Here is a 22,475-nt window from a genome sequence, read left to right on the forward strand (position 1 = left end):
AAGCACCATGTTCCCTCTGCTGTAGGAAAGGCTCAACTGCTTTTCTTTGTGGCAATTTATTAAAGGTCCCTGTTCTTTGTAACTGAGAGAAAGCCAGTTTCAAAAACCACGCTGTTCTCCAACGTGCAAGTGCAACAAGATTCCGAAGACTGACAACAACCCATAGACCCCCAGGTACAAGTTCACAGGGTTCCTGACTGGGAATGGGCGGGGTTGTGATCACCATTGTTTTGGCTATCAAGTTCACTCTCCAAGTGATCCAAGTCTCTTGCACCAAGAGCAATGAACCAGCACTAGCCCTTGCTTTGACAGGAAATGTTCTGATAAAAATACGTAGGTTTGCAGAGTTGTGTGAAGCTGCCATCTGTAGCTCTTCTTACGAGCATTTGATACAAGATAGATATGCAAGCCAAAGTCATATCTGGTGTACTTCTGTTAGGCCCCAGAGCTTAAGATAGGAACACAAGCATGCTAAGTCAAATCAAACTTTAGTGGTTGGTTACAGGTGGGCAGATCCTATCATCGGTAACAAAATTTACAGTTGCAGTGACAGCCTGGCTACTGTCAAGACAGACCCTTTGTTGAATTTAGTCTACCAGCTATTCTATCTAGATTCAGTCTGCTGAATTTAGAGTAACCAGAATTAGCTAGCCTGTCACTTACCCACTACCCTATATCAGTTTGCAAAATGGCGTCAATGCAAAAACTTGTATTGAATCAGGGTGTGTGTAAATTCATGGTTTTGCCCTATGATCACCAAAATTTTAACAACCAGGCCCAGATCTTTTTGACCACTTCTAACAAGATATTAAATGTAGACCAGGACATTATATAAACAAACCAGGGTGACAGACGATCCTGGGGCCATGCTGAGTAAAAGCACAAAAGACAGTGTTTCCCTAAACAATAATCAACTCTGACCTATTCTACTTCTGTAGAACTGAAAAAGACTAACGAACACATTAGAAAAGGAGCAGGGAAGAGTAAATGAACCTGGGACCTACCTTGTTTACAATTCCCACAGAGAGATGAAATTCAATTCCATGCCAACCATACCTTTCGATCACTAAAACACAAACAGAAAAATAAAAGTTCATGCAATACAATCAGTTCTTCCAATTTCTAAAGGGCATTTGGCTTCAAAGATAAGAGGCTATTTCCTATCCCCTTTCTATCCACAGTGACTGAGCTCCGTCACTGGCAAAAAGGCCCACACAAATTATTTTAAATAATAGCTAAAATTAATTGAGCACTTATTCTATGCTAGGCACAGTTCTAAGTGCTTTAAGATACTAATTAATGTAAAGCTCACAACGACCCTATGAGATAGGTACTCTTATCGATCCATTTTACACCCAATGAGAACTGATCTTTACCTCTGAAAACTGCTCTTACTGGGGTTAAGAAATGCCATTTAAACAAACTTGGGCAATCTCAGTCATTATAGCCAAGCTGTCTCAATGGTTTATATTAAAAAAAAAAAAAAACCCACTGCCATCAATTCCAACTCATAGTGACCCTACAGGACAAAGCAGAACTGCTCCGCAGGGTTTCCAAGGCTGTAAACCTTTACGGAAGCAGGTTGCCACATCTTTCTCCCACAGATCGGCTGGTAGGTTCGAATTAGTGACCCTTCAGTTAGCAGCCAAGCACTTTAACCACTGTGTCACCCATGCTCCTATGTTTATATTTATAAATATTCCATATTCACTCACTTAGTATGTATTTCTTGAGTCTCTACAATGTGGTAAGCACGACACCACGTGCTGAAAAGGATTCATTCCCTGCCCTTTAGGAACTGAGAAGCTAGTTGGGGAAATCAGACTAAACTACAAGAAACAGTTCAAGCAATGGAGTGTTGTATTACAAGGTACAGCTTCTATATGCAATCACTCAGTAAAAAAATCAATATGCTTAAAAAAGATGGAGGAAAGTTTCACATCATAGGTGCACTAAAGCTGGACCTTTAAATACAGATTGGCAAAGAGGGGAAAACGGTTCTCCAGGCAAGGAATACAGAACAAAAGCATAGTGGCAGGAATGGACACAGCGTGTCATCTGATCCCACCCAGTCTTACTAACCTACGCTCTGGCCACTGAATTTCTTCCTGGACACACAATCTTTGATAGCGTCATATGTTTACACATGTTTCTCCCCTGCCTAAATGTTTTTGCCCTCTTTTCCCTGGAGAGTAACATTAACTAATCCTGGCATACAGTAGGCATTCAATAAAACGTAGCCATTGTTTTAGTAATTTTTACTATTTAAATTCTAACTGAAATACCATCTCTCTAAAGCCTTTTCTAACCTCCTAGTTAATCTATTCACCTCTCCTCTATGCCCCCAGAGCATTTTACCCATCTCTCTATCATAGCAATTGAAACATTTTATCGCACCCAGGTTTCCTTTTCTTTCTCTTATTTGTCTGAACAGGAACTGTCTTCATTCAACTCTGTATCCCCCAGCACCCAGCACAATGGCTGGCACATAACAGGTGCTCATTATGCACTTCTTGATTGAAGGCCTGACTCAAACTTACAAAACGAATAACAATAGAGTTCTTTTTTAAAAGGTCCAGTTCCTGAGTAGATTTAGATGGTTCGATTTATCAAAATCTAACCCACATCTACATTTTCATGAATACATTTGCTTCACAATTACACCAACAACTCATACACAAAAAGTGAGCTTTTTTTTGGCAGCCTGACTAAAAGCTACCATACTAGTTTTTGGCCCTCATCCACGCCAAGTGAGATGTGATAACTTAACTGATGACTTGGATATTGCAGCTGGTGACCTTGCTCGCTGACACAGTGCCACAGCTTTGTATATAGCATACCTATGCTGTCGTTAAGTGCCACTGAGTCAGTTCCAACTCACAGCAACCCTACATACAACAACTGCCGATACTGCTCCATCCTCACAATCATTACTACATTTAAGACCATGGTTGCAGCCACCGCGTCAATCCATCTCCTTGAGGGTCTTCTTTTTTGCTGACCCTCTACCAAGCGTGATGTCCTATAGGTATTTATATTGTCTTTTGTCATGGATAGTGGAGGCTGCATATTCAGAAGTCCAATAATAAATCCAAGGCTTATTTACAGAAACATTCCATATGGTAGGAGTTTAAGAAATAGAACAGCAGCCTTTTTTCCCTGCCGAAAGCAGAGGGTAGCAGAGCGCCAAAGGCACAAACCCTCTCCTGACTCTGCTCTTGGCACCGCTTTCAGCAGAGGAAGAAATGTGCAGGGCAAGCAAGAGCCTCACTGAAACTTTCAGTCACCCAGAGCAACGAGCATTATGAACGTCTGTGCCATTCAAGGCTGAAGTATTAATTTTATAAATGCCCATGTTCAATTAAAACACATTTTTTGGCTTGAAACTTAAAAAATGTTCTAACGTGTTAGTTCGTCCACATATGAATCAAGTCAGCCAGGTTTGAACATGCCATGCTTAAAATACTCTCTAGATCGTTACGCAAAGGTATAAGCTCAATCCTTTATTCTCAGGAAAAGGAACTTGGGGAGAGTTACTAAAGTAACACTATTTCACTGGAAACCATAGCAGGAAAAAGTCAACTCCTAAATAGTGATGAGTAACCTTTAAAAATATCTGAAAAGAAATAAAGTACAACTTAATGACAGATTTCTTACATTAATCTCCAGATGAGGTCCTGGCATTTTAGTTCAAAGTTGTCAGGGACTATATTTTGAAACTGATTTCTACATGAGACCACCTTATAAAAAGGTTGTTTTAGTCAGCCACTGACTAAACCCCTTTAGAATCCAAGTCTTACTTCATATTGAAATAAACTATTTTTATATGAACAGCAATATAAGCAAAGTTCTTTTACTCTTTTATCAGCTTTAGAGAAAATGCCAGTAAGACACGGAATCACTAAATTTTTATGGCTAGAACCTTAGAAGCTAACACATCCAATTCCTTCATTTCTCAGTTGGGGAACCAGAGCACAAAGGGGTTCTGTGACTTGATAACAGAAAAACTCAGGCCAGAATCTAATTACTAGTCTAATGCATTTATTCTACTACATACCACTAAGACACACTGCTTTATAAAAACAAAATGTTTTGGAAATTACAACAAAAAGTTCAAATACCTACACCCATCCCCTAACAGGGAAAATGTTTAAATTAGATGTGTGTGCCCAGGAGATTTGGGGATATAATCCCTTAGAAACTTGGTCAGAAGAAAACTATAGCAATTATTTTTGGTGTTTTTGGCTGAAAACATTGTCACATATAATCTCTGCTGGAATTTTAACTTTAAAAAGTTTTCCTTACATTCCAAAGAGGATGAGAATACTTTTTACAATCTAAGAAGGCATTATCCTTATCTTCTAAAAAATAAACTTCCCACCCCCCCCCCACAAAAAATAGTTTCATAGAATTTAGGGTCTTCTTTCAAACAAGCATTTCTTCTGAAAGAATGCTATTGTCTCATTTTAATTTGGAGAGGAGAGGATGCAAAGAATAAAAGCAAAATAGAAGGTGAAAAAAGCAGAAAGAATAAAGGAGGAAAATCAATACAGAGGTTTAACTCTCACATCAAAAAGGGAGGGTGAAAAGAACCAGTTCCCAACTGAATCAATGAATTGTGGTTTTTAAGTGGTCAGCCTCAATAGGATATGATTACGTATCTCCTCAAACTGGATACTTATGAAAAATCCTAATCTTGCTCTGCCTATTTCCTGTTTGCTCTTTCTTCGCACCCAAAAAGAGAACATTAAACGGACTATACCCCATTGAGAGACCACTGTGTTCCTAGCCATGCCCGTTAACATCTCTAGAAGAAACTAGAAAGCTGCAAGGAGAAATATGCTCTGCTGTCTTTCATAGTCACCAAAAATCTTTCCCATAGTTGACTTGTATAGAGAGTCTAAAGAACAGTTAATATATTTGGATAAGGTGGCAAGGAGAAAATGGAAGTAATACCGTATATACTACATATCTAAAAAGTAAGATGTAGAAAAAAAAGGAAAGAAGGAATAGAAGAGAAAGGGAAGGACCAAAGCGGGGAGGGGAGACAGAGAAGGGAGGAAGAAAGGAGCGGGAAAGACTACGAAGACTTATGTAGCCCTGCTGGTCAACCCAGCTGCAGCATTCAACCAAATACATGCATTTAGGAACCAAAAACCAAGCCCGCTGCCATCACGTCAATTTGGACTCATACCTGTCCTGTAGGACAGAGTAGAACGGCCCTACAGGGCTTCCAAGGGGCAGCTCGTGGATTCAAACTGCCGACCTTTTAGCTCTTGGGTACTAGGATACTCTACAAAATTAAAAACTACAATCTCAAGCCTCTCGCTCAAAAGCAACACGCTTCTCAGAAGAGTTTCGAACTCTATGGAAGCTCCCCAGCCTGCCTTTCTCTGCCAGCATTCCGTAACAAGCCACGGGAGCATGCCTTCTCTCTCTGTGTTAAGACTGATGCAGTAGTTCCAGGCATGCAGATGTAACTCTCAGTTCTGAAACTACAAAGCAAAACCCACTTTACAGTTGTCAAGGACTTGAATATCTTCTCTTTTTTGATCCTCCTAACACTACAAAGCAGTTATTTGCGGAGAGAATGGATGGGGAATACACTTCAGGAAACTCTGATTAATCACTGGGCTCACAGGAGAAGGAGCCCATTGTTTCTCAGTGTTCTAAATAAGACAGTGGAACTCTTTAGACCACAAACCTGGCTTGAACACCTCTGCAGCTAGCCTTATATAAATGTACACATTCCTGTTTTCTTAAACAGGATAAAATGAACTTTTTTTTACATTTTCCTTGCTTTTTCACATAAATTATTTTAATTTTTCAAATACATGGCTACAGGCTTCTTAACTATGATTTTAAGAAATAAGGGGTATAGTGAAAAATAGGTCTCTTTTCCAACCCTGATGCCCTCCAGTTTGAGGAGAAATGTAATCATGTCCGATCCCCAGGTTTCTTGTAATTTGAAGTTTTCCTGATGACTCAATCACTCTCCTACGCTTACAGGTATGGCTGCAGAAGGGTCTGAGTGACTTTGCTTACTGCAACCAGGGGGAGTACATCTCCACTACTCTGGAAGTCGGAGAACCTGGGGGGTAGGCCTGCCTCAGGTGTGGCACACTGTCTCCTCCCTGTACATCCTCCCACTCAGGTGCACACACTGCCACACCCAAAGAGGAGAGTTCTTACCTCTATGGCTTCAGAGCCTTTCATATCTGAAGGTGTCCCTATGGCCCCGGTCCATCTCCACCCCACACAGAGGCATCTTATCTTTGGGCTCTTCATCATGGTTCTCTTCTCAGTGTTAAAGAGCTTACTGCCCATTTGGTGCCCCGCCACCTCAAATCTCGTCCACTATGGCTCCAACCGTACTATACTCTGCCTTCTCTGCTCAGCCTGCATATCTTCCCACCTGTGCTTTCTGGCTTTTTCCTCAAGAAATGCTGACTTATTTATTAACTAGACCAGCTTAATCAACACACTCTTTTTAGTGGAAGAATAAATCACAGCACTTTGAGCTTTGACACTTCCATTTCCCTATTTTGTAACAGATAAGGTTCGAGTCCATCCTGAGGCACCTTGGAAGAAAGGCCTGGCAATGTACTGCCAAAAAACCAGTCATTGAAAACCCTATGGAGCACAATTCTACTCTGAAACACATGGGGTCACCATTAGTCAGAATCGACTTGACAGCAACTAACGACAACAGATGATAAACCATAGATCTAATTTGACCTAGACTATAATTTTATAACAAATTAATGTTTTCTTTCAGCAGTTACCAAAGAGATGACAAAAAAAAGTACTCAGAACATAGTTTGAGGCTCATTAATTTCCAGTGACTGACCATATCCTTTAAATCTTGAAGATCAAGACTGACATTCGTTCCACCTCACAGTCTTGTGATTTCAAGTTCCAAGGGCAACGGATGAAATAAGCAGGGGGTCAAATCACAGTAATGAGGAAAAATAACAAAAAAGAGTAAGTTCCTGGCATCTGTCAGGAACAACACAGAATTCCTCATCCTGACAGCAACGGAGGAATTCAGTGATCCTAACAACAGTCACCTTGCCTGTCATGCTCGTCTTGCTGAAAATACAAATATTTCTTTCCTCTCTTCCCTGAAAGGTCCCAAAAGAAGACGGCCCACAGCCTGAGAGCAAACAAACAGGATACCTAGAAAGAGGAACAATACAGAGAAGAGCCTACACAGAACTACCACCACTCCCACGTTCTGGGCCACAGCCATTGAAGAAATCACAAAATTATACCATCTCAAAGTTGGAAAGGGACCATCATGTGTCAACGAATATTTTCCAAGTGACCATGTGCTAGATACTAAGGACACATAATGATTATGACAAAATCCCTACTCAAGGCATTATGTGTTAAGTACCCAATGGAAGAGTTAAATAACTAAGGGCTACAGGAGTATGTTGTTGTCATTGTTAGTTGCCATTAAGTCAATTCCGACTCATGGTGACCTCATGTGTGCAGAGTAGAACTGCTCCATTGGATTTTCAAGGCCGTGACCTTATAGAGAAAGAAATAAAAGAAAGGACTTTAAAAATAATTGCCAAAAATTAATCAGCTATCACATCTACCATCTCCTACCAATTATACCTGCAAGAGACTCACAAAGTGATTCAGGATAAGAAGGCTGCAATCCTAGCAGGGCTGGGACTTACGGCCTCTTAGAATTAGGGTCCTGTTGTCTTATGTTCTTATGTGCTTGCTTAAAAAACACAGCTAAAGGTGGTTTTGACTATTTCTACCCCTCCCCACCCCATTTCTTCTCCACGGGGGAAAAAAAAAAAAGGATCACAAGAAAGCACTGCTCTAGTCCAACCATTCACTCGATGCCAAGCTCCAAATTTTACAAGATAGTACTTATCCTTTAAAATACCTGCTCAAAAAAACAGCACTTTGTCTTCTCCTCCTAAAGGAAATCTTACTTAACCCAGGCTAGTCACAGAGGTCTAGGTTACAACTTTGTCTTCCAGAATAAAACCAACTGTAACCCGTTCCTGGGGCATCTGGCTTTTCCTCTGGCCCAAGTTCTAAACCTCTCCCTTTCAAGGCTCAGGAGTCTCTCTCACTCTGAGTCTTCTGGCACCGTTATTTTTCATTGTATTCACCACAAAGAACTAGTGGAACTTACTTCATCAATCCACAAATGATATTTGATGTTAATTTTCCAGACAAGTCTTAAAGAAGACCTGTAATGCACAATGTCAAAAAGTGTCATGTCTTTACACATCTCCCAAGGGAAACATTTATTTCTGACATGAGTTTTTACTTATTGGTATCTTCTATCTATTCAACAGAAACCTACTTAACCGTGATAACATATTCTAGCAAACTGCTGCTATTTCAGCAATTACAATGGATTACATGCTTTCAGTAGTGAGTCAGGCTTGGGAGTGGCTTAGCACATGGAAATTCACCAGATGGCCTCTACAATTAGATTCAAAGAGACAAATGGGAATTTTTTTATCAGGTTTTTCCAAGAGTTAACTAGTTCTTAAATTGATTATGCCTTCCTGAAGTATTTACAGATGAAATGATACAATGTCTGGGATTTGTTTTAAAACATTGGGTGGGGGCTAGAAGTAAGATTAAACATGATTGGCCATGTGTTGATAATTACTGAAGCTGGGTGACAGGTCCATGGTGGTGATTCACTATTATTTCACTAGTTTGACATGTGCTTAAAATTTTCCATAATAAAAAATATTTTTTTATTATTACATCATGATTTGGTGAACTTGAAAAACAAATAAGGAACAACAAAGTAATTCTTTGGACCACTGAGCTCAATAATCTACCAAAGTAAAAACTGTAGCTTCTTGGGCTATACTTCAATTCTAACACTTATTCCTCATTAAACGAATACTCACTGAGTACCTTCCGTGCGCCAGGCACCAAGCTGGGTGCTAGGAATACAATGATAAACTAAATTGTTTCTCCCTCAACAAGTCAAGTGGAGAAATGGGTATCATGGTATCATAGAACAAACAAGACAGTTGTCGTTGAGTCAATTTCTGACTCCATGTGTGTCAGAGTAGAACCACAGGGTTTTCAATGGCTGATTTTCCGAAGCAGATTGGAAGGTCTTTCCTCTGAGGCACCTCTGGGTGGACTTAACTTCCAACTTTTTGGTTAGCATCCCAGTGCATTAACTGTTCATACCACCAAAGGACTCCTGAATAAACAAGAGAGATACTTAATCCAACTTTGGCCAATCAGGAAAAGCTTCTCAGATTGCATCTAAATTGAATTCTGAAAAATCTAACCCAAATAAATCATTTCTTTTTGGTCCAAAGTGATCTTTTTTTTTTTCTTCCTGTGTGTGTGTGTGTGTGTGTGTGTGTGTGTGTGTGTATTGCATTAAAAAGCTATATTACACAACTAAAAATAATTCTGAAATATTAGAATATACAGCAAATGCAGTTTTTTTTTTAATTTTTATTGTGCTTTAAGTGAAAGTTTACGTATCAAGTAAGTCTCTCACACAAAAACTTACATATACCTTGCTACATACTCCCAATGGCTCTCCCCCTAATGAGACAACCTGCTCCCTCCCTCCACTCTCTCTTTTCATGTCCATTTCGTCAGCTTCTAACTCCCACTACCCTCTCACCTCCCCTCCAGGGAGGAGACGCCAACATAGTCTCAAGTGTCCACCTGATCCAAGAAGCTCACTCCTCACCAGCATCCCTCTCCAACCCATTGTCCAGTCCAATCCCTGTCCGAAGAGTTGGCTTTGGGAATGGTTCCTGTCCTGGGCCAACAGAAGGTCTGGGGGCCATGACCACTGGGGTCCTTCTAGTCTCAGTCAGACCATTAAGTCTGGTCTTTTTATGAGAATTTGGGGTCTGCATCCCACGGCTCTCCTGCTCCCTCAGAGGTTCTCTGTCGCAGTCCCTGTCAAGGCAGTCATCGGTTGTAGCCGGGCACCATCTAGCTCTTCTGGTCTCAGGCTGATGAAGTCTCCGGTTTAGGCGGCCCTTTCTGTCTCCTGGGCTCGTAATTACCTTGCGTCCTTGGTGTTCTTCATCCTCCTCTGATCCAGGTGGGTTGAGACCAACTGATGCATCTTAGATGGCCGCTTGCTAGCATTTAAGACCCCAGACACCTCTCTCCAAGGTGGGATGCAGAATGTTTTTTTAATAGATTTTATTACGCGAATTGACTTAGATGTCCCCTGAAACCATGGTCCCCAAGCCCCCGCCCCTGCTACGCTGGCGTTCGAAGCATTCAGTTCATAGTGATCTTTATCATCTTATAAATTGTCAGATCAGCAATACCTGTTCCTTTATGAATTAAAGTATCCATTTCTCTATAAAGCAGAAATTAAGAAATTAGCAAACTGTCATTCAACAAATATTTATTAAAATGGTAGCCATGTGAAAAAAAAAAAAACAGTAGCCATATGTCGAGATCGACTCGATGGCAACTAACAACAACAAATGTGCTAGATAAACAGGCTAAAACATGGTTCTGCCCTTATGGGGCTTACGATCTGGATGCATAAACTCAAACCAAACACATTGCTGTTTAAGTTGATTCCAACTCATAGCGACCATATAGGACAGAGTAGAACTGCCCAAGAGGGCTTCTAAGGCTATAATCTTTATGGAAGCAGACTGTCACATCTTTCTCCTGAGGAGCAGCTGGTGGGTTTGAACCACTGACCTTTCGGTTAGCAGCCAGGTACTTAACCACTGACCCACCGGGGCTCCTTATCTAAGGGCATAGGAAGACAAAAACAAATATGTAAGCAAGCTATGGAGCAGACAAACTAATTTTAAATTTTTCCAAGTTATAAAAGAAACAAAGAAAGGACTTTGTGGTTGGGAAGTGCCTACTCTGTAGATACGGTCATAGGAAAGTTGGAAACGGAAAACCAAAGAATAATAGCGTAACCCACTGAAGGGGAAAGGGGTGCCAGAGGAGGTGGCAAGATCAGCATGGATACAGCATGCAAATACCTGTAGGTCATGAGAAGAAACTTGGATGTTATTCAAAATGTAATGGGAAACCATCGGAGGTGAGAGTTTTAAGCAAAACAACAATGTGGTCCAGTTTGTCCTTAAGGTCATTTCATTCCTGCTACTCTGGAGAGAATGGTTTAAGAGAGAAAAATCATTTTTACTGAGGAATTTTAGATGCATAAAACCAAAACACTGAAATTGATTTTGGCCAGTGAAAATCATCTCTGCATTCTATCGCCAACCTAAAATCTTTTAAACTATGTACATTGGTCCAGGTTTCACCTACAGTTTTCTTTTTAAGTGCTTGCAGCCAATGGGGTCATGACCTCCAAGGAGGTCTCTGGGAAGCTGAAACAAGCCTCAATGCCTGGGGGTTAACATTCTTCTCATTCTCCAATTGCCAAAGTCAGATTAATTTTCATTTACTGGTCTCCCATTCCACGATCAGCTTCTTGACTGAAAGGAAAGATGTAGGGGACTTCCTAGAATGTTTCAGGCAACAACAAACTTTATTGAATATCTGATAAGGAATTTGATTGCATAACATTTCTTCCCTTTGCAAACTATGTTCCAGGTGAGAATTCTACTATGAAAGCAACTCTAATTTTCCTGTCCAAATTCGCCAGATCTCAGAAACTTGCCTAAAGCAAATCCATTTAATTATATCTAAAAACATTTCCTCATTCCAAGAGCAAGAATAAATTTCTGGTAGCATCTGCAACTGATAAAGACCAAAAAAAAAAAGAAATTCCATTGTCAGTCCCTGGGGCATGGTGGCTAAATAATCTTAAAACTAAAAAAAAAAAAAAAACCCCAAACCCATTGCCATCCAATCAATTCCAACTCATGGTAACCCTATCAGACAGAGCAGAGCTGAACCACAGGGTTCCCAAGGAGTGCCTGGTAGATTCAAACTGCTGACCTTTTGGTTAGCAGCCATAGCTCTTAACCTCCGTGCCACCAAGGCAGCACTAACTAACTTAAGCTCAAAGAGATTTTACTCAGTTATTTGAACACACAAAACTGAAGAAGTGGGAAACAGAAGCAATGGCTGCTGAATACCCTGTTTTACATACAACATTTCACTTAACCCTGACAGCATCCCTACAAGATATCCCCCTCTACTGAAGAGGACACTGAGGCCCAGAGTGGTTTACACCAGCTCAAAGTCTCACGAATATTAAGTGGCTTCCATGGCCCATATCTTACCATTAAACAAAGATGTAAATTACAGAAATTCCTCCACAAGACCAAAGCACTAATACACAAATATGCATAAACCATGTTTTTTCATCTGGAGGTCTCATCACCAATCATAATATTTTTCATTGGGGAACATGTTTAGGATTCCTACTTGGAAACAGACACCTAGACCACCAGGAAGCAGCTCTGGAGAGATAAGCAAAAGCTATCAAAAAGTTATTTGCTCTTAATGAAGACAAAGGAGCTTCTCTCCTTGCAGGCAGGATCAATTTCCTTGGGCTCTTCAGCAGCGACTCCCTAACAAGAGCTGTAGGGACCCATGTACAAAGACCATTCCCAAGTTCAGAAGTGTCTATGCATAATTCAGAGTGGTGACAATGAGCAACAAGGTCCTGCAAAAACAGATAGTATGTACAAGTAAAATCAAGTAAGATAACCAAGTAAGATAGCATACATGAAAAGTATCTACCCGTGTCTGGCTTAAAAACAGGTGCTCAGCAAAAGCTGGTTTCTTCCACCCTCGGTCCAAGTTATCTGTACAAAAAGAGACAGACAACTGTGCTGGCAGGAGGACTCCTAACACCCTACTTAGCTGGGCCAATTGGTGAAACACTCTCTCCACGCCCAGTCAGGTCTGAGTTTGCACACCTGGTCCACATTTGCTGAGAACAACAGGGACAAAACCAGCCACATCTCAGAAGTCACGTGTCTTCTCCTGAGGATCATTTTATTTCCTCCATCGCTCAGCAGCACAGCAAATGGACAGAGAGCTGTCTTTAAAGCACGTCTCGCCAAAAGCTGAGCATAACACAACTCAGCAAAACCACCAAAATTACATCATTACGATCCTCACAGTCAGCACTCTTCCATGTCTATGGACACCAGGTGGCCACTCAAGGCCTGGCATGTGAAATCATTACGAACACCTCACACTAGTGCAAATTACTCAACTACTTCAATAGTTTACCTTTTCAAATGGAATGATCTTTTCTTTAAAAAGTTATCAACATCAATTCTATGGTTTAGATGCTTCTGAAATTTAGACTCTGGGATTAACAATCTCTACAATTAAAGTTCAGATAGTGTGAAGTGGTAATGATGGCTGGCATGAATATAGTGACAACTCTAAGGATCAAATGAAAATCACAGAAGGGCCCTTGGGGATCATCTAACTTAATGCTCTTATTTTACAGAGGAAGAAACTCTGACCCAAAGAGGCTAGGCAAATTGCTCAGTATTACATAGCTTATTGGTGACAGAATGGGGATTTCTAAACCCCAAGCCTACCGATGGACAGCTGGTGACAGCTCTCTAATAATAATAACTGCCGTTTATCAGACAATTACACGGTGCCAGGTGCTGTACTAAAGGATTTACATACATGATCTCATTATATCCTCACCACAGCCCTATGAGGGAGCCATTATCAAAAACACTGTGAGGAAACCAAAACTTAAAGAGGTAAAATAGTCCCCCATAGCAAGTAAGTAGTAAACCCAGGTATGTCTGATGCCAAAGCCCTTGGTCTTAACCACTACACCATGCCTCCCTTACGCTAAGCAAGAGCATGTCAGGTACTATCTGAGCCCTAGAGATACTAGTGATGAAGATGGACAGGGGTCCCTGATCTCACGGAGCTTATGGTAACAAGTGCACAAAAACAGGTACGTCTCATTGCTTAGGGGGCACTGAGCTCCTGTTAAGAGTGATGGAAAAATCTGGAAATGGATGATAGTGAGAACTGCACAACATGATGAATGCATTTAGTATCACTGCATTGTGTATGTAAAAAATGCTGAAACGACCAATGTTTTGTTACATGTACGTTGTTGTTGTTGTTGTGTGCTGGCAGGTAGATTCTGACTCAAAGCAACCCTACAGGACAGAGGAGAACTGCCCCATAGGGTTTTCTAGGCTGTAACCTTTATGGAAATAGGCTGCCTGATGTTTTCTCTCACTGTGCCACTGCTGCGTTTGAACTGTCAACCTTTCGGTTAGCAACTGAGCACTTAACCGCTGCACCATATGCTTACTGTAATTTAAAAAAAAAAAGTACTTTAGATGACTGAGCAGTGTTGTGGAAAAAAATCAAACAGTAATGTGATAACCGTTAAGGCAACATTACCCGATCAATCATATGCAAAAACACTTTAATAATGTAAAAGACTATATAAAAGCAGTAGTATTATTATTCACAAAAACTAGGCAGTTAAGACTATGAAGACTCCGCAGGTTAAAGATGTCAGTTCTGAAAGAAAGGAAGAGCCACGGTTGGCAGAGAAGTGTGCAGTGAGCACTGTGCCTTCCTGAGTCAGCCTTCTAACTGGCTCTCTCCTGACTCACTTCGAGGACACAATCCATGAAGGGAAAGATGACTTTCAGATCATGCCTATGGCTTTAGGATGGGACTCTGAAATGTTTATGTTAAGCGTGTCCATAAATGTTCATACGGTATTATTAAACCACAAAGTATAAGCCTCCTCACAGGCAGAACTTAACAGATGAATGCTTTTCCTAGACCAGCTTCCAAACACCCACACCCATACCCCTCCACACACACACAATTACTGATGATGAGATCATGACCAGGGAAAACATTTCTGAAAGTAAAATTCAACCTTTGACAGTGAAAATGAGGAAAACTTCTACCCAAAGACAGCAGGTATGTGAAAGCCTCATATATGAATGACACGCAGACAAACTTGTGTCCTCTTTCTTTAGTATGATATTAGTTCTAACTTGGACATAAGTAGAAACTTTTCTAATCAGAAAAACATGTCAATGAGGATAAACAGCTCTTTCCAAACTAAGAGAAACTATCGTTATAGGCATACGCAGTTCTAACGCCCGCTTCTTGTTTCCTTGTTCCCATATTCCTGTTAAATTCGTTCCTTCCTCTGCAGTCCCAGCACAGGGACCAACCCTGACTACCGTCCTGGTAAAGACAGCTCATTAAGCTCTCTTCCTGGACTCTGACTGCTGCCGTGGGAACTGCCTCCTCTTAAATTTCTGGGCTGTTATCAGATAGAAGCAGCCCTAATCTCCCTGGCTCCCTTTTCAGAGGAAAATGCCAAGAAAACGTGGGGGTGAGAAGACCTCGGCCCAGTTATCTAAAGCACTGTCCTTTGTGCCCATTACATACTCTGCACTACATGTCATTCAGTTTCATATTAGGATGTACCACCTGTCTCCTTTTTTATTTACTAAGCCGGCTTGGTACAGACCTTAGATATATGACCCATTGCCATCGAGTCAACTCTGACTCAGCGATCCTATAGGACAGAGGAGAATTGCCCCATAGGGTTTCCAAGGAGCAGCTAGCGGATTCAAACAGCCAACCTTTTGGTTAGCATCTGAGCTCTTAACTACTGCATCACCAGGGCCCCATTAGATACATTAAAAAAATAAAAAAAAAAACTGCACCACCAGGGCCTCATTAGATACCTAGGAGAGGAAAAAAAACATCCGTTAGGTGTAGCTACTACCTCAATGAACTATGATGCTAATGTGAAAAAGAAGGTCTTGGGGAGAAAAAAGAAGTGGAGTAAAACAACATAAAATTATAGAAGGGCATTATACTGAGAGTCTGAAAACAAGTTTGAGGCTGGATGACTCATTTGTATTAACCAAGGGAAGTTGTTTTCTAAAGGAGTTAAGCCTCCAGCTAACTTTAAAAAAAATGGGCAAGGACATAGTTTGGGGAATGGGAGGAAGAAGGCTGTTCCAAGAATTCAGGGCAGCCTGACCAAAGTCAGCTAAGTAACAGTTATCAGTACACAATGATAACCAGTGTTTTTAAAAATTCTGGTTGAAAAACATGTAATAATTCTGCTTGATGACCTATAAACATCGACATTAGCCATAACCAAGTGTGATAAAGATAGCATATAGCTACAGACTAACAAGACCAAGAAGCAGTTCTAGCAACCAAATTCAGTCAGTTCACTCACCTCTCATATACTCAATTTGCAAAGGAAGAAAAGGAACCTATTTCTATAGCTACCTCAGAATGATATTCTGAAACGTTCTGCTTCCTCCCACCTGAGAAGTTATGATGTACAGTATGTTACTAAGCCGGAGTTATTTTTCCACAGATCCCTGAGTATAAATGCACATGACAAAGGAATGACAGCTGAAATGGAGTCTAAGAAAAGAGCTTACCCAGCAATTGTTTTTATAAGTGAAATGTAAATTCCATATATATAATCAATTTACATTCGTGTAACACCTTACAGTTAGCGAGAACTTTATTTAGGCAGGGTTTTTGCACATGGTAGATGCTCAATAACTGTTTGAATGAATGAACGATCTCATCTGTATTCAAGGGACTACTGCCAAAAGAAGCCAAACAAAATTAACCCAATAAATTGACTGGAGATTTAAAAAAAAAAAAAAAAACTTGTAAGAGGAAGAAGGACAGGATATTTTCTTTCACAGAGCTACAAAAAGGCACATTATTCGCCCGTTCAGTCATTCACTAGAAGTCTGAGGACCTATCACGGCAGTTGTTGGAAACTGGCTGACCTCAACCAAATCTGGCATAAAAATATTTTAGTCCATAGAGTGTTGACCCACACAGTATTTTCTTACTCAACTTTGGGAAACAGGGAATGCCAGGGATTCCAGGGTAAGGTTGCTGTCTTATACATGGTCATCAAGAAATGTCTCTCTGATAAGGAGACATCTGAGCAAAGATCTGAAAAAAGTGATGAAGAAAACAATGTGAAGATCTTAGGAGAGAGCATTTCAGGTAGAGGGAACAGCAGGCCCAAAGACCTGACATGTCCCAGGAACAAACAGCAAGGAAGCCAGTAGGGTTGGAGCAGAGAAGGCAAGGGGAGGAGTCACAGATCATGAAATAGACCTGGCTCAGTGGTGTCACTAGGGTTGGTGTCGTCCAATGCAGCAAGTCATGGTATCACCCCCCCATGAGCCTCCTCCCATACCAGACCATACACAATTCTCAGTAATGTTTTTTGTACAAATGTTACTCAAAAATCAGAATTACCATACATCATTCCTTCATTTCCTTTAATTATTACTTCCATCTCAAAAAGTTACTGATACAAGTTCACAAATACTAATTACCACAATATTATCATAGCTAAAACACCAGAAACTACGACAAAATCAGTGACTACAGAAACAGCGGCAGCAATGAGCACAACAGCCCGGGCCTGCAGCCACGCAGGCAGAATCCCGTGACTCGAGGTGTCGTTATTATTGGGTAATAATGACAGCTCTGACCAGACAGCATTAGGAGGTTCAAAAAGTAAATTAGTTCTTCCAAGGCAGAATTGTTCATTCTTCTGGAAGTTCATGGTGTATTCAACATTCTTCACCAACGGCACAATTCAAAGGTGTCAATTCTTTCCTCTTCCTCATTCATTGTCCAGTTTTTGCATGCATACGACACGACTGAAAACACCACGGCTTGGGTCAGGAGCACCTTAGTCCTCAGAGCGACATCTTTGCTTTAAAAGGGTCTTTTGCAGCAGATTCGCCTGATGCAATACGCCATCTGATTTCTTGACTGCTGCTTCCACGGGTGCTGACTGTGAATCCAAGTAAAATTAAATTCCTGACAACCTCAATATTTCCTCCATTTATCATGATGTTGCTTATCGATCCAGTTGTGAAGATTTTTCTTTACACTGTATTCTTAGATATGACACCAAAAGCACAAGCAACAAAATACAAAATAGACTGGACTTCATCCAAATTAAAAGCTTTTGTGCGTCAAAAGACTTCATCAGCAAAGTGAAGAGACAACCTACAGAACTGGAGAAATGTATGGAAACCATACATCTGATAATGGTTTTTAATATCTAGAACATATGAAGAAATCCTACAACTGAACAACAAAAAAAGAAATAAAAAAACAGGCAAAGGACTTGAATAAACATTTCACCAAAGAAGATATACACGCGAAAAGATGCTCAACATCATCAGTCATTAGGAAAACACAAATCAAAACCACAACAGGATAGCCCTTCCAACTAGGATGGCTATTATCAGGAAAATGGAAAATAACAAGAGTTGGCAAGGGTGTGGCGATAATGGAATTCTCAAACATTGTTGGTGGAACTGTAAAATGGTACAGCCGCTGTGGAGAACAGTGTGGCAGTTCCTCAAAAAGTTAACAACTACCATATGGCCCAGCAATTCTACTCCTAGGTACACACCCAAAAGAACTGAAAGCTGGGATGCAAACAGATACTTGTACATCAGTGTTCACCGTAGCATTATTCACAACAGTCAAAAGGTGGAAACAATCCGAATGTCCATCGACAAATTAATGGACAGAAAATGTAGTACACAAAGCCTCCACTAGACTGAGTCCAGCACAACTACATGGTGCCCAGCTACTACCACCGACTGCTCTGACAGGAATCACAATAGAAGGTCCCAGACAGAACTGGAGAAAAACGCAGAACAAAATTCTAACTCACAAAAAAAAAAAGACCAGACTTACTGGTCCGATAGAGACTGGAGAAACCCTGAGAGTATGGCCCCTGGACACCCTTACAGCTCAGTAATGAAGTCACTCCTGAAGTTCACCCTTCAGCCAAAGATCAGACAGGCCCATAAAACAAAATGAGACTTAAGGGGCACACCAGCCCAGGGGCAAGGACGAGAAGGCAGGAGGGCACAGGAAAGCTGGTAATGGGGAACCCAAGGTCGAAAAAGGAGAGTGCTGACATGTCATCAGGTTGGCAACCAATGTCACAAAATAATACATGCACTGACTGTTTAATGAGAAATTAGCTTGTTCTGTAAACCATCCTCTAAAATACAATTTAAAAAAATTAAAATTTTAAAAATGTGCTATATCCATACAATGAGATATTATTCAGCCATAAAAAGAAATGAAATTCTGATACATGCTTCAACGTGGATAAATCTTAAAAACATTATGCTGAGTGAAATACAGCAGACATAAAAAGACAAATAGTGTATGATCCTACCTATATGAAATATCTAGAAAAGGCAAATGCGTAGAGACCGAAGTTTCTCAGTGGTTACCACGGGTGGGTTGTGGGGGGAAAACAGGGGCTAGTATTACATACGGGGCACTGAGTTTCTGACTCATAGAGGCCCTATAGGACAAAGGAGAACTGCTGCACAGGGTTTTCAAGTCTGTAAATCTTTACAGGAGCAGACTTCCAGATCTTTTTCCTGCAGAGTGGCTGGTGGGTTCAAACCACCAACCTCTCAGTTAGAGCTGAGCACTTAACCACTGCGCCATCAGGGCTCCTTTAAGTCTCTGTTAAGGATGATGAAACAGATAGTGGTAATGGCTGCACAACACAGTAGATGTAAGTAATGTCACAATTGTACATGTAAAAAAGGCTGAAATGGCAAATGTTGTTATATATATTTTTACCACGATAAAAAAAGAGACAGGCATTCAACACCAAAACCCAATACTGCAAATTCCAAACAGTAAGGAAACCTATTATGCTTTTTTAATTTAAACTAAGAAGACATCTGAGGATACTGTAAAAATGTAAAAGCCTCAGAAGAGATAGGGAGGGTCACACAGGTACACTTTTGCAAACTCCTGCTCTAGAAAGAGCTTTCTAAGCTTTCTCAGCTCACTTGATGAAGATGAATTTTGGATGGTATTCAAAAATCCCTTAACACCCTCCAAAAAGAACAAAAGGTTACACTATAATTAACTCAGTTTTATTTAGGCACCCAACAGGTTATTAAACATGTTGAAAACAAAATGTCACGAATTGCTTGTCCGAATTGTTCAGGTCATGTCCAGTTTTCATACATACTGATTCTGCTATGTCCACTTTCAGAATCAGGTTTCAGGTAGAAGTTAAAAAGAAAAAAAAAAAAAACATCAATCATGCTACAGAGTGACTGATTTAGGAAAAGAATTAATAATTGTTTGACTTAATGTCTACAAAGACTCAGATCAGAGACCACACAAATGAAGCAACACATCCTGTGGACTTCTACAGCATAAAGGAAAGAAATCCTTACATTTCTCTCATTTCAAATCACTAGTCTATGATCTCATCATGTCAGACTCTTGGCTCACCATTCCAAATCCAGGACCAAAAAATCTGAACAGAAAAGAAATATCAACAAGGTGAAGTGAAATGGTTTACTTAATCTATAAGACAGAATAAAATACTACAACATCTTTGCCTTCAACCCCATGACCTGGAATTAAGAGCAAATGGCTCCTGAATGGAAGCTTTAGTTCAAGTGATTTTATAAAAAGTGATCATCGCAGGTCCCAAGAGTAAGAAAGAAAATGGCTTTTAGTTTACAAATTCTTGCTTCCCCAACTCTACTTCTTAACAAAAAGGCAAGTGAACACATATATATATAGCAAACTTAAAAAGAATGCTCTAAATATATCCATCATATACCAAGTATGGAAACCCTGGTGGCGTAGCAGTTAAGTGCTACGGCTGCTAACCAAAGGGTCAGCAGTTCGAATCCGCCAGGCGCTCCTTGGAAACTCTACGGGGCAGTTCTACTCTGTCCTATAGGGTCACTATGAGTCAGAATCGACTCGACGGCACTGGGTTTGGTTTTGGTTTATACCAAATATGCCATGTTAGCACCACTCAATGAGTCAGAGACTCAGTGCCCTTTACACAATACTAGCTCCCATTCCCGCCCCCCCCCCCCCCCCCCGCCCTACGGTAACCACTGAGAAACTCTGGCCTCTACACATTTGCCTGTTCTAGGTATTTCATATCGGCAGGATCACACAATATTTGTCTTTTTATGTCTGACTTATTTCACTAAGCATAATGTTTTTAAGGTTCAACCATGTCAGCATCACTCTAATACCAAAATGTAACTTAGTGTCCTAAAGTATGAGAAGAGAACAGCTTTCCAAGTTCCTGTAAATTTTGTGGTAATGAAAATATGCACAAATTAACCACGATTAGGAGACCCTGGCATCATTTACACCATTTACAGTTAAAAAGATACTAAAACGCTGACAAAAAAATTCCAAAAATGTGGACATTATAGTATGCCCTTATTTAGTAAGTATTTATCAAGCAATTTAAGAAGTGAAGTCACTATTACAGTTTTTCCTTTTGGGAATGACAACAAGATACATATAAGGAACACTGCAAGACCATTTTGAGAGCTACAACACCTTGATTATTACCACAAAGAATTCCCACCAGAACTCACATTTTCACTAACTATGCAAAAGAAAGTGAACGGGAACATTTACTAGAAGAGGCAAACTTAGGTAGGCACTTCACACACATTAGCCTAGGTAGCCAGCATCTTTTAGCTCAAAGACATGCCTGAGTTCAAATCCTGACAGTGATCTTACTGAATTAATCATCTCTTCAAGCCTTTTCTTCCTCATCTACAAAGGGTGTTGTCACTTATTTCACAGAGTTGGCATGAGGATTAATGAGGTAGCACAATGATGACCATAAAGCAAAATGCCACTGTTACTTTCTTTTCCATTCCTCCATAATCCTTAAAACAGCTCACAGTTTAAGAATTATTAACTCCATTTTACAGATGAGGAAAATGAGTCGCAAGAAGGTTAAGCAATGAGTCTATGGTTACACAGTTGGTTCTGACAGTACCCAGAACCACTCACCCCCTTAAACTTGACATATTACATCACAGCTTATTTTACTCTCTCATAGTAGGAATTAAGATTTTTTTTTCAAATTAGATCCAATGTACTTTAAATTTTGATACCAGAACAAAGATTTTTCAAAAAACCAATGTCACCCATAATTACCAATGGAGAATGAAGAAAAACAAAGATAAAACGGAAAGATTAGTCCAAAGGACTAATGGACCACAACTACACCAGACTGAGCTCAACGCAACTACGTGGTGCCCGGCTACCACCACTGACTGCTCTCACAGGGATCAGAATACAGGGCCCAGGACAGAGCTGGAGAAAAACACAGAACTTACAAAAAAAGATCAGACGCACTGTGGCCTGACAGAGGCTGGAGAAACACTGAGAGTATGGCCCCCGGACACCTTTTTAGCTCAGTAATGAAGGTTCACCCTTCAGCCAAAAATCAGACAGGCCTATAAAACAAAACGAGACTAAAGGGACACACCAGCCCAGGGGCAAGGACTAGAAGGAAGTGGGAGGGGATAGGAAAGCTCGTAATAAGGAACCCAAGGTCGAGAAGGGAGAGTGTTGACGTGTCATGGGGTTGGTAACCAATGTCATGAAACAGTATGTGTGCTAACTGTTTAATGAGAAGCTAGTTTGTTCTGTAAACCTTCATCTAAAATACAATA

The 22,475-nt window shown here is 40.5% G+C and overlaps 1 protein-coding gene across 1 annotated transcript in view; it reads right to left on the minus strand.

The window, feature by feature from the left end:
• Nucleotides 1-22,475, minus strand: part of LOC126076495 (uncharacterized) — a 170,717-nt gene that overhangs the window by 137,746 nt on the left and 10,496 nt on the right. The window contains exon 3 of the mRNA XM_049884988.1: nucleotides 1,005-1,066. Within this exon, the coding sequence (XP_049740945.1) occupies nucleotides 1,005-1,066 (62 nt within the window). The remainder of the gene's footprint in view (nucleotides 1-1,004; nucleotides 1,067-22,475) is intronic.

This window comes from Elephas maximus, chromosome 4, assembly GCF_024166365.1.
Source record: "Elephas maximus indicus isolate mEleMax1 chromosome 4, mEleMax1 primary haplotype, whole genome shotgun sequence".
Classification (NCBI taxonomy): Eukaryota; Metazoa; Chordata; class Mammalia; order Proboscidea; family Elephantidae; genus Elephas; species Elephas maximus.